The sequence below is a fragment of the Zalophus californianus genome, chromosome 4 (genome assembly GCF_009762305.2).
Source record: "Zalophus californianus isolate mZalCal1 chromosome 4, mZalCal1.pri.v2, whole genome shotgun sequence".
Classification (NCBI taxonomy): Eukaryota; Metazoa; Chordata; class Mammalia; order Carnivora; family Otariidae; genus Zalophus; species Zalophus californianus.
Window position 1 is genome coordinate 100,969,968 of NC_045598.1, and position 13,819 is coordinate 100,983,786.

At 43.1% G+C, this 13,819-nt stretch overlaps 1 protein-coding gene across 2 annotated transcripts in view; it reads left to right on the plus strand.

The window, feature by feature from the left end:
- HAO2 (hydroxyacid oxidase 2) overlaps positions 1–13,819 on the plus strand; it is a 32,687-nt gene that overhangs the window by 17,170 nt on the left and 1,698 nt on the right. The window contains exons 6-7 of one of the 2 annotated variants that reach the window (XM_027570644.2): positions 3,027–3,185; positions 3,550–3,619. In XM_027570644.2, coding sequence (XP_027426445.2) covers positions 3,027–3,185; positions 3,550–3,619 — 229 coding nt within the window. Of the gene's footprint in view, positions 1–2,275; positions 2,413–3,026; positions 3,186–3,549; positions 3,620–13,819 lie in introns of those variants that run through there. The other variant, XM_027570653.2, reaches the window with a different exon arrangement.

The following is a 13,819-nucleotide window of genomic DNA, read 5'->3' on the forward strand; positions in this document are numbered from 1 at the left end:
TTTCTCTCATTTTTAATGGTGTAGAGCACAAAGGGACAATTTATATAACCAACTGCCTATTGTTGAACATCCGATGATTTCCAAGCCTTCACTATTTTAAACAACGCATCAATGACCATCCTTAAATCTTTAGCACAGTCTCAATTACTTCTTTAAGACGAATTCCAGGAAATGGAGAAGCCATATCAACCAGTTTGTACATTTCAAGGCTTGTGAAGCTTGGAGGCTTAAGGTGCCAATGACTCACCCCTTCCTCCCCACCAGGCTCTCACTGAGAGAGAACAGGCACAGAATAACAAGCCCACTTAGAGAATAAGGGGCACAGGTTACTGTAGCTCTCCATAAGAGCTGATTGAAGGGAACAGTTGGGCATCCCACTTCCCATCCCAAATTTTGACCTGTGACCCCAGGAGAAAGTAGATATGCAGAGCACATGCCAGCACTCTCACCCAACCCCTGCAAGGATGCCCCCAGGCCACCTCCCACACACCCAGAAACTGGCAGAACAGGATGCTATAAAGTATAACAGATCTTGAGCACTCCCAATTGTGCCTATGGGTAGGAACAGAAAACAAAATAGAGCCCACCACCAGCAAGCAGCAAATAGAGTAGAATGTTGACTCTTGAAATAACTCTAATAAAACAGTATGCAATAGGCTTATGAATCAGTTTAGCTAGTGTTGCTCCCTGGCGGGGAGGACTGAGTAATACATGGAGAAAGAGGCCGAGTAATTGCTCCCCACTGCACTTCCTCAATAGAGAATGACTGTTGGCAAAGGTAGGAACCAGAGAGAGAATTTCTCCTTCCGCATCATGCCGATCAACACGTCATTCTCCCAAGCCATCTGACTTAACAACCAAACCCAAGGGGACAGTGCCGAGATTGGTGTGAAGCTAGTGAGGTACCTCTGGCTCAAAATTTGAGAAGGTGCCAGAAAAACTTGTAAGATAAATAATAGTTTAGGGGTGCCTATGTGGCTCAGTTGTTAAGCGTCTGCCTTCCGTTCAGGTCATGATCCCAGGGTCCTGGGATCGAGTCCCACATCGGGCTCCCTGCTCAGCGGGAAGCCTGCTTCTCCCTCTCCCACTCCCCCTGCTTGTGTTCCCTCTCTCACTGTGTCTCCCTCTGTCAAGTAAATAAATAAAATCTTTTAAAAAAAGATAAATAATAGTTTAATGCACTATTTAAAAAAATTAAAATTAATGCAAAAAGTTCCATGGTGAACAAAATATCAACATTTTAAATAAAAATAGGATCTGTCCCTGTGCTTGCATAACCTGCCTCCACACATCTCTCTGTCATCCTGACCCCAGATCCAAAAAAAAATTATTTACAAAAACAAGCACTCACCCACCCTTGCTCCCAGGTCAAAGTTTGCCATTTGATTTTTAAATATTACATCCAAATGTTATTTATCTGAGTGTTTTAGCATTCCTTAAATTTTGTGCCTGAGGCCAATGCTTCACTCCTCTCACCCCAGACCCCTCCCTGTGAGGGGTATGACTCTTTGAAGCTCCCATCTCTAGAAGGTTCCATATATTTCCTGTATTTCTTCCTGGAACTGGAAAAAAGGGTCAGCTAGCTATTGTCCCCAGAAGGCTCTAATGAATGTCCTATTGTGACCTATCGAAAGTAACTCTAAAGCAATCCTGTACCCTAGGCTAAAATTGACTCCCTGGTCTGTTTCTCCAAATTCCATCAGCTCCATTGTCCAATACAGCTCACTGGAAGAGTTTGCACAGATGTGTTTATTTCTTTTTCCCAATATCATTGAAATATTCCAAATAATACCATGCTGGGGCTATAAAAATACTCCTTATCTGGACATGCATTCTCAGCAATTATCACATATAAGTCTAAAGTATTCAGTTCTCCTCCCCTTGTAAATTAGAGTACAAAGTTTTTTCCTCCCTGATTACATATTCTGCTCAGTCACCCAAAGGATCTCATTGAGATAGAATTGCCATTGATTCCTTCTGCAGCAGAAGTCCCCCAGGGCCCAGTTTCACCTCCTCTCCAGCTGTCTGTCCAAAAGGCATAGAACAGGAGCCCTGAGACAGTTCCAAAACTCTGTCCTCAAGGACCCTGCTCCCAGACTCTGCTGTCACCCCTCCTCTTAGACTCGGAGGTGCTCAGGACTACGGCTCAGTCTGGGGCACTGTGGGTTGGCAAGACCTGGTAGCTGCAGAGCCTGGAACAGGGGAGGCAAGGTGAGAGACAAAGTCTGGGGAGAAACCAGGTCAAGTGATAAGCTGATTTTGTTTTGCCTTTCAGAGTCTGCAACCCTACCTCGACAGCACTGCTGCTTGCATTCCCAACCCGTGTCTCAGATAACCCATACGGGAGTCAGGAACAAGTTGTTCAAATGTGATGTGTTAAGGAACAATGGGCATCCCAGTTACACAAGACAGGCTGTGGTCCAGACACATTTGCTTTACCAAAAGGACTCAGTGCCTTAGCAATGGAGAGCATTCCTACCTGTGCCGCCCTAGAAACAGAGAGGGCAGGAGAAAACCAAAAGTCAAAATGCACTTTAAAAAGAACATTAAAGTGAAGACCATAAATGGAAAATATCCCCTTTAGGATGTGAAGAGGAACCAAGAGTTTCTTCCAAGCTGTAGATGGTTGAACAAGGAGTCAGAGAGAAGCTACACTCTGTCAGGGCAGAAAATGGCAAGAGGGAGAGCCTGCAGAAAGTCCCTGGGGCTCACGGGATGCCTGGGTGGCTCAGTCGGTTAAGCATCTGCCTTCTGTTCAGGTCATGGTCCCAGGGTCCTGCTCAGTGTAGAGCCTGCTTCTCCCTCTCCCTCTGCCCCTCCTCCTGCTTGTGTGTGCACAGTCTCTCTCTCTCAAATAAATAAATAAAATCTCTTTAAAAAATAAAAAGAAAGTCCATGGGGCTCGGGAACATAGCTGCACTATACTTGGACTTCCTGTTCCTGACCCACATTGAGGGCACCTCTGCCCCATGATCCCCGAGAGTGAAAAATGGAAATCCCTCAAGCCGTGCATGTCTCTTTCTCAGATCGATGCCTTGACAGAAGTGGTGGCTGCCGTGAAAGGGAAAATGGAAGTGTACCTGGATGGTGGGATCCGAACTGGCAACGACGTGCTCAAGGCTCTGGCCCTTGGGGCTAAGTGTGTGTTTCTGGGGAGACCAGTCCTGTGGGGTCTTGCCTATAAGGTGAGAGTGGCACAGTGAAAACCAGTGGGAAGATACTGGGCTTCTCATTTGCTCCCGGGCTTTACTGTGGTTTGCCATCCAAGCTGAACTGTCGTTTCAGGTGCCACAGATCCCGAGGGACAGCTCCCCCTTGCCCGCCTCTCCCGCTTCCTCGGCAGGGCGTTTCACATTCTCAGGCCCCCTCACCCCCATCGTTTCCTCTTTGCTTCCCTGTCTTCCCCGTGTAGTTCCAATTTCACAGACATCCTTATCCTCCCCACTGCAGCTGGGAGCACACCTAGAACAGCTACTCAGCACCTGGGCAGAATGTTCTTCACTCTTCTTTTTGTCTCTCCCCACTCCCCCACCCCCATCTTGGGAGCAGGGTGAACATGGCGTTGAGGAAGTTCTGAACCTTATAAAAAATGAATTCCACACTTCCATGACCCTGACAGGTAAGTTTTCACAATTCTTTTCCTGATTTGGAGCTGAAGGCCTGAGGGCTACAGAACGGGAGTGGTGGCCCCTCCTTCTATTTCCCCTTCCCCAGCCCAGTGGCTGCCTAGAAGAGAGAGGAGGGAAGGGATGCCCCAGACAAAGATTGAACACAAACTCAAAAGGTGATACCTTTGCCACAAAAGCAAATGCAATTTCAGATTATGGGAAAAAGGGTCCCCCTGTGCTCTGGCCTGCTCAGATCACACAAGCAGGCTTGTTGGGTGTGGTTCTGTGAGTCATTTTTTCATACTCATGGGCTGTGGGGAGTTGAGAAATTATGTCAAGGAGGAAGCATGGAGGAAGTGGGGAGACAGATACAGCAGGAAGAGAGAAGGGGGAAACAGGAGAAGTGCCGTCCTGTATAACCAAAGCCAGAGAAACAGGAACATCTCGAAGTTCCATGCAGGTGGACTTCAGTCAAAAATGAAGTTATTGTAAAGTAGTGCTCATAAAAATTTATACGTTTTTAGCAAAGCCTGGGATCCCAGTGACCTATAAAATAGTAGTTCTCAACTAAGATCGACGATGATTGCCCTCTTCAGGAAGAATTGTTTTTAGAGTTTTGAGTTTATTTTTTTCCAGTTGGCACAAAGACTGCAGGGTGGATACTTCCGGTAGTTAGTGCTCAGAGGCTAGGAACACTAAATGTCCTAAAATGTCTGGAGAAGTCTCATAGAAAAGAATTATCTTACCCAAATGCCAATGGCCTATGGCTCTGTCTTTGATTGTCTTTGTCTGCTGTAGATCTAACTAATCACAATGTGAAAGGACAGACAAGATGAACCCCAATGAGACCTTCATTCACTCCTCAATTCTAAAATTTGGTAATAGCAGACACCGTCTCCAGAAGTAAGAAAATAATGAATCAAGAGCTCTGATGTGAAATTAAGACCGTTTTCATGCCATTAACTTATTTCCATAAATGTTACACAGCATCGGCCATGTACTGAGCACAAGGCAGGATGTCCAGGTTCTTCTCAAGTCTGGGTTCGGTCTGATATTTAGACAAGTGTCTTAGACTCAGTGTCCAAGTTATGTTAGTAGTGTCCATTGGGGTTGCAGACTCAACTTTTGGGCTTGAGTAATACAAATAGAAAACTTAGAGAAGCATTACTGCCAGCACCATCCTCCTTCCCACTGAGCAAGTTAATTAAAGAAAAAAAGAGGGGAAGAATAGATCAAGGCATGGAAGACAAGGACCATCAGCTTTGGACCAGAGCCATACTCTTCAGAGCCTGTGAAGATAAGTCAGTAAATGACTTGGTGTCACCCAGGCCCTCTTGTAAGGGAGGGGGAGGGCATGAGCATGAACAGATATCATATTGGTGTGTTTTGTCCCTGGGAGGGAGGGGCGTGAAGGATGGGTAGACCCATGAGCTTCTGCAGATTCCAGGAGGTTTAGATGACTTCTCCTGCTCCCCCAAATATTTTCTCCCATCCTTGCAAAATGATGTCTGATATTCTTTTAACAGAACCCTGTTGGGGGAATTCACAATAACAAAGCTTTTTTATCCTACCAAAAGTTTACACTTAACAACCCCTGGGGTAGGGGGCGGAGCAAGATGGCGCAGGAGTAGGAGACCTGGATTTCATCTGGTCTCATGAATTCAGCTGAATAGGGATCAAACCATTCTGAACACCTACGAACTCAACAGGAGATCAAAGAAAAGAATAGCAACAACTCTCTGAACAGAAAAGCAACCACTTTCTGGAAGGTAGGACTTATGGAGAAGTGAATCTGAGGTGATATTCAGGAGGATAGACGGCGGGGGAGGGGGCCTCCGTCTGCTGCTTCTGGCAAGTGATAGAGCCGCGGAGCACAAAATCGGAACTTTTAAGAAGTCGGCTCTGCTGAGGGACGTCGCTCCAGTGGCTAAGCGGGGGGGGGCGGGGGGGGTGGAACCCTCGAGGGACAGTGTGGTCTCAGGACCCTCAGGGTCACAGAAGGACCGGGGGTGCCTGAGTGTGGCACAGCTCCCAGGTATCGGAGCGGGGAAGCCGGCTGCAGAGACGGAGCCGAGGCGCAGGCTCTCAAGCTCGAGGTTGCCATAAACCGTGATCCGCGGCCCAGTCGGGCCACTGCTCCTCCAGCAGGGACCCAACAAGCGGCAGATCCAGGGAGACTCCCCTTCCTCCCCCGGGAGGAGCGGCGCGGGAGCGCACTGCAGGGATCTGCTGGGTTTGGAGACTCCACACGGGATCCGGTGCCAGAGATAGAAACGCTCAGTCACAGGCCGGGTGAGCACAGAGTGTGGCCAGAGACCAGGGAGATGGGAGTGACTTACTGCTTTTCTCTGGGGGCGCACTGAGGAGCGGGGCCCCGAGTTCTCGGCTCCTCCAGGGCAGAGATTGCGAGGCTGCCATTTTCACTCTCGTCCTCCAAAGCCATACAGAAAGCTTGCAGGGAACAAAAGCTCCCGAGAGCAAACCCGAGCAGATTACTTAGCCCAGATGGACAAGGGCGGGGCAATTCCGCCTCCGGCAAAGACATTTGGGAACCACGGCAACAGGCCCCTCCCCCAGAAGATCAGCAAGAACAGCCAGCCAAATCAGGGAAATCCAAATCAAAACCTCAATGAGATACCACCTCACACCAGTCAGAATGGCTAAAATTAACAAGTCAGGAAAAGACAGATATTCTCAGGGTGCGGAAAAGGGGAACCCTCCTACACTGTTGGTGGGAATGCAAGCTGGTGCAACCACTCTGGAAAACAGTATGGAGGTTCCTCAAAAAGTTGAAAATAGAGCTACCATACGATCCAGCAATTGCGCTACTGGGTATTTACCACAAAGATACAAATGTAGGGATCCGAAGGGGTACGTGCACCCCAATGATTATAGCAGCAATGTCCACAATAGCCAAACTGTGGAAAGAGCCAAGATGTCCATCGACAGATGAATGGATAAAGAAGAGGTGGTATATATACACAATGGAATATTATGCAGCCATCAAAAGGAATGAGATCTTGCCATTTGCAACGACGTAGATGGAACTGGACTGTGTTATGCTGAGTGAAATAAGTCAATCAGAGAAAGACATGTATCATATGACCTCACTGATATGAGGAATTCTTAATCTCAGGAAACAAACTGAGGGTTGCTGCAGTAGTGGGGGGTGGGAGGGATGGGGTGGCTGGGTGATAGACATTGGGGAGGGTATGTGCTATGGTGAGCGCTGTGAATTGTGCAAGACTGTTGAATCATAGATCTGTACTTCTGAAACAAATAATGCAACATATGTTAAGAAAAAAGAAAAAGAAGATAGCAGGAGGGGAAGAATAAAGGGGAGTAAGTCAGAGGGGGAGACGAACCATGAGAGACGATGGACTCTGAAAAACAAACTGAGGGTTCTAGAGGGGAGGAGAGTGGGGGGATGGGTTAGCCTGGTGATGGGTATTAAAGAGGGCACACTCTGCGTGGAACACTGGGTGTTATGCACAGACAATGAATCATGGAACACTACATCAAAAACTAATGGTGTAATGTATGGTGATTAACATAACAATAAAAAATTAAAAAAAAAAAAAAACAGCCAGCCAAGACCAAGTTTACCGATCAATGAGAACGGCAGAACTCCAGAGCTAGGGGAATACTGCACATAGAATTCATGGCTTTTTTACCATGATTCTTTAGTCTTTCAAAGTTAATTTTTTTAACTTTTTTTTTGAATTTTTCTTTTTCCCTTCTTCAACCAACAACTTATCAATCCCTTTTTTAAAAAAAACATTTTTATTTTTCACTTTTAGAGTCATATTCTATCCCTTCATAGTAGTTAACCTTATTTTTGGCATATATATATAAGTTGTTCTCTCTTTAAAACTTTGAGATTCGGTTTCTTCTAACAGATCAAAATATACCCTAAATCTCTAGTGTATGGCTTTGTTCTAGTCTCCTGCCTGATCACATTCTCTCCCCCCCCTTTTTTCTTTCTTTCTTTTTTTTTTAAATCCTCTTCTTTCTTTTTTCAAACAACTTATCTTTTCAATTCCTTTTATAAAATTTTTTATAATTTTCATCTTTACACTCATATTCCATCCCTTCATTGTATCAACCCTTATTTTGTACATATATAAGTCTTTCTTTCTTTAAAATTTTGGGAGGCACGTTCTTCTAACAAACCAAAATACACCCAAAATCTAGTGTGTGGCACTGATCTATGCACCAGTCTGATCATGTTTGATCATATTCTGTTTTTTTGTTTTGTTTTGTTCTGTTTTTGTTTGTTTTTATCTTTTTCTTTTTTCTCTCTCTCTTTCTTTTTTCTTTCTTTCCCTTTCTTTTCCCCTGGTTTCAGGTCTTTTCTGATTTTTTTAGAGTATATTTTCTGGGGACGTTGTTACCCTGTTAGCATTTTGTTCTCTCATTCATCTATTCTCCTCTGCACAAAATGACAAGACGGAAAAAATCAACAAAAAGAATAAGAGGTAGTACCATCTGCCAGGGACCTACTCAATACGGACATTAGTACGATGTCAGACTTAGAGTTCAGAATCATGATTTTAAAGATATTAGCTGAGCTTGAAAAAAGCATGGAAGTTATTAGAGAAACATTTCTGGAGAAATAAAAGAACTAAAACCTAACCAAGTCGAAATCAAAAAGGCTATTAATGAGGTGTAATAAAAAATGAGGGCACTAACCGCTAGGATAAATGAAGCAGAAGAGAGAATCAATGATATAGAAGACCATATGATGGAAAATAAAGAAACTGAGAAAAAGAGAGATAAACAACTACTGGATCACGAGGGCAAAATTCGAGAGATAAGTGATACCATAAGAAGAAACAACATTAGAATAATTGGGATCCCAGGAGAAGAAGAAAGAGAGGGGCAGAAGGTATATTGGAGCAAATTATAACAGAGAACTTCCCTAATGTGGGGAAGGAAACAGGCATCAAAATCCAGGAGGCACAGAGACCCCTCTCAAAATCAATAAAAATAGGTCAACATCCCAACATCTAACAGTAAAACTTACGAGCCTCAGAGACAAAGAGAAAATCCTGAAAGCAGCTTGGGAGAAGAGATCTATAACCTATAATGGTAGAAACATTAGATTGGCAACAGACCTATCCACAGAGACCTGGCAGGCCAGAAAGGACTGGCATGATATCTTCAGAGCACTAAACGAGAAAAATATGCAGCCAAGAATACTATATCCAGCTAGGCTATCATTGAAAATAGAAGGAGAGATAAAAAGCTTCCAGGAGAAACAAAAACTAAAGAAATTTGCAAACACGAAACCAGCCCTACAAGAAATATTGAAAGGGTCCTCTAAGCAAAGAGAGAGCCTAAAGGCAGCATAGACCAGAAAGGAACACAGACAATATACAGTAACAGTCACCTTACAGGCCATAGAATGGCACTAAATTCATATCTTTCAATAGTTACCCTGAATGTAAATGGGCTAAATGTCCCAATCAAAAGACACAGGCTATCACACTGGATTAAAAAACAAGACCCATCAATATGCTGTCTGCAAGAGACTCATTTAAGACACAAAGACACCCCCAGATTGAAAGTGAGGGAGTGGAAAACAATTTACCATGCTAATGGACACCAAAAGAAAGCTGGGGTGGCAATCCTTATATCAGACAACATTAGATTTTAAACCAAAGACTGTAATAAGAGATGACGAAGGACACTATATCCTACTTAAAGGGTCTATCCAACAAGAAGATCTAACAATTGTAAATATCTATGCCCCTAACATGGGAGCAGCCCATTATATAAAGCAATTAATAACAAAAGCAAAAAAACACATTGACAACAATACAATAATAGTGGGGGACTTTAACACCCCCCTCACTGAAATGGACAGATCATCTAAGCAAAAGATCAACAAGGAAATTAAGACTTTAATGACACACTGGACCAACTGGACCTCACAGATCTATTCATCCCAAAGCAACAGAATACACAGTCTTCTCTAGTGCCCGTGGAACATTCTCCAGAATAGATCACATCCTAGGTCACAAATCAGGTCTCAACTGGTACCAAAAGACTGGGATCATTCCCTGCATATTTTCAGACCACAAGGCTTTGAAACTAGAACTCAATCACAAGAGGAAAGTCGGAAAGAACTCAAATCCATGGAGGCTAAAGAGCATCCTACCAAAGAATGAATGGGTCAACCAGGAAATTAAAGAAGAATTTAAAAAATTAATGGAAACAAATGAAAATGAAAACACAACAGTTCAAAATCTTTGGGATGCAGCAAAGGCAGTCCTAAGAGGAAAGTATATAGCAATACAAGCCGTTCTCAAGAAACAAGAAAGGTCTCAAATACACAACCTAACCCTTCACCTAAAGGAGCTAGAGAAAAAACAGCAAATAAAGACTAAACCCAGCAGGAGAAGAGAAATAATAAAGATCAGAGCAGAAATCAATGAAATAGAAACCAAAAGAACAGTGAAACAGATCAACGAAACTAGAAGCTGGTTCTTTGAAAGAATTAACAAGATTGATAAACCCCTGGCCAGACTTATCAAAAAAAAGAGAGAAATGACCCAAATCAACAAAATCATGAGTGAAAGAGGAGAGATCACAACCAGCACCAAAGAAATACAAACAATTATAAGAACATATTATGAGCAACTCTATGCCAGCAAATTAGATAACCTGGAAGAAATGGATGCATTCCTAGAGATGTATCAACTACCAAAACTGAACCAGGAAGAAATAGAAAAACCTGAACAGACCTATAACCACTAAGGAAACTGAAGCAGTCATCAAAAATCTCCCAACAAACAAAAGCCCAGGGCCAGATGGCTTCCCAGGGGAATTCTACCAAACATTTAAAGAAGAATTAATACCTATTCTCCTGAAACTGTTCCAAAAAATAGAAAAGGAAGGAAAACCTCCAAACTCGTTTTATGAGGCCACCATTACCTTGATCCCCAAACCAAACAAAGACCCCATCAAAAAGGAGAATTACAGACCAATATCCTTGATGAACATGGATGCAAAAATTCTCATGAAAATACTAGCCAATAGGATCCAACAGTACATTAAAAGGATTATTCACCATGACCAAATTGGATTTATCCCTGGGCTGCAAGGTTGGTTCAACATCTGCAAATCAATCAATGTGATACAATACATTAACAAAAGAAAGAACAAGAATCCTATGATCCTCTCAATAGATGCAGAAAAAGCATTTGACAACGTACAACATCTTTTCTTGATCAAAACTCTTCAGAGTATAGGGATAGAGGGTACATGCCTCAATATCATAAAAGCCATCTATGAAAAACCTACAGTGAATATCATTCTCAATGGGAAAAAACTGAGAGCTTCCCCCCTAAGGTCAGGAACGCGGCAGGGATGTTCACTATCACCACTGCTATTCAACATAGTATTAGAAGTCCTAGCCACAGCAATCAGACAACAAAAAGAAATCAAAGGCATCCAAATTGGCAAAGAAGTCAATCTCTCACTGTTTGCAGATGATATGATACTTTATGTGGAAAACCCAAAAGACTCCACCCCAAAACTGCTAGAACTCATACAGGAATTCAGTAAAGTGGCAGGATATAAAATCAATGCACAGAAATCAGTGGCATTCCTATACACCAACAACAAGACAGAAGAGAGAGAAATTAAGGAGTCGATTCCACTTACAATTGCACCCAAAACTATAAGATACCTAGGAATAAATCTAACCAAAGAGGCAAAGGATCTGTACTCAGAAAACTATAAAATACTCATGAAAGAAATTGAGGAAGACACAAAGGAATGGAAAAACGTTCCATGCTCATGGATTGGAAGAACAAATAGTGTGAAGATGTCAATGCTACCTAGAGCAATCTACACATCAATGCAATCCCCATCAAAATACCATCGACTTTTTTCAAAGAAATGGAACAAAGAATACTAAAATTTGTATGGAACCAGAAGAGACCCCGAATAGCCAGAGGAATGTTGAAAAAGAAAAGCAAAGCTGGCGGCATCACAATTCCGGACTTCCAGCTCTATTACAAAGCTGTCATCATCAAGATAGTATGGTACTGGCACAAAAACAGACACGTAGATCAATGGAACAGAATAGAGAGCCCAGAAATGGACCCTCAACTCTATGGTCAACTAATCTTTGACAAAGCAAGAAAGAATGCTCAATGGAAAAAAGACAGTCTCTTCAACAAATGGTGTTGGGAAAATTGGACAGCCACATGCAGAAGAATGAAACTGGACCATTTCCTTACATCACACACAAAAATAGACTCCAAATGGTTGAAAGACCTCAGTGTGAGACAGGAGTCCATCAACATCCTAAAGAACACAGGCAGCAACCTCTTCGACCTCAGCCACAGCAACTTCTTCCTAGAAACATCGTCAAAGGCAAGGGAAGCAAGGGCAAAAATGAACTATTGGGATTTCATCAAGATAAAAAGCTTTTGCACAGCAAAAGAAACAGTCTACAAAACCAAAAGACAACCGTCAGAATGGGAGAAGATATTTGCAAATGACATATCAGATAAAGGGCTAGTATCCAAAATCTATAAAGAACTTATCAAACTCAACACCCAAAGAACAAATGATCCAATCAAGAAATGCGCAGAAGACATGAACAGACATATTTCCAAAGAAGACATCCAATTGGCCAACAGACACATGAAAAAGTGCTCAACATCGCTCGACATCAGGGAAATCCAAATCAAAACCTCAATGAGATATCACCTCACACCAGTCAGAATGGCTAAAATTAACAAGTCAGGAAACGACAGATGTTGGCGGGGATGCGGAGAAACGGGAACGCTCCTACACTGTTGGTGGGAATGCAAGCTGGTGCAACCACTCTGGAAAACAGTATGGAGGTTACTCAAAAAGTTGAAAATAGAGCTACCATACGATCCAGCAATTGCACTACTGGGTATTTACGCCAAAGATACAAATGTAGGGATCCGAAGGGGTACGTGCACCCCAATGTTTATGGCAGCGATGTCCACAATAGCCAAACTGTGGAAAGAGCCAAGATGTCCATCGACAGATGGATGGATAAAGAAGAAGTGGTATATATATACAATGGAGTATTATGCAGCCATCAAAAGGAATGAGATCTTGCCATTTGCAACGACGTGGATGGAACTGGAGGGTGTTATGCTGAGTGAAATAAGTCAATCAGAGAAAGACATGTATCATATGACCTCACTGATATGAAGAATTCTTAATCTCAGGAAACAAACTGAGGGTTGCTGGAGTGGGGGTGGGGTGGGAGGGATGGGGTGGCTGGGTGATAGACATTGGGTAGGGTATGTGCTATGGTGAGCACTGTGAATTGTGAAGACTGTTGAATCACAGATCTGTACCTCTGAAACAAATAATGCAATATATGTTAAGGAAAAAAAAAAGAACAAGATAGCAGGAGGGGAAGAATGAAGGGGGGGAAATCAGAGGGGGAGACGAACCATGAGAGACGATGGACAATGAAAAACAAACTGAGGGTTCTAGAAGGGAGGGGGGTGGGGGGATGGTTTAGCCTGGTGATGGGTATTAAAGAGGGCACGTTCTGCGTGGAGCTCTGTGTGTTATGCACAAACAATGAATCATGGAACACTACATCAAAAACTAATGGTGTAATGTATGGTGATTAACATAACAATAAAAAAATTTAAAGGGAAAAAAAATGACCAAGCATTCTAAAAAAAAACAATCGCTGGGGTAGAAATGGTGGCTGGAAAATCTCTTTCTGAAATAGAGTGGAGAACATCCTTTTTTAAAAGGGGCAGAGAAAAAACAGAATTGTGAGCCTGTTTAGGGCTGACAGTTTATATTACCCTCCTTCTAACTGTTGTACAATGAGAACATATTGTTTTATGCATATATAGAAAAATGAGTAATCACAAGCAAACATGGGACAGAGAAGGGGGAGGGAGAAAGAATAGGAAACTCAGGCAGAAGGGCATCCGTTGGCATCCTCTGCGTAAGTGTCTCTCCCCCAGGCTAGTCCATGGGAAGAAGGGATCTCAGGCGTGGGGCCTGGCTTTTGGTGGAACTCACTAAAATGCAAAATCATAATGTGAAAGCATCAAGATTCTGTCACCCCTTAGCCCTTCCACACACAATGCACATAAGATGTCTGACACAGAATCAGCACCCAGGAGGAAACAGTCATATGATTTATCTCTCCTAATTCCCCTGGAGATGTGTGACATTTTTCCCTA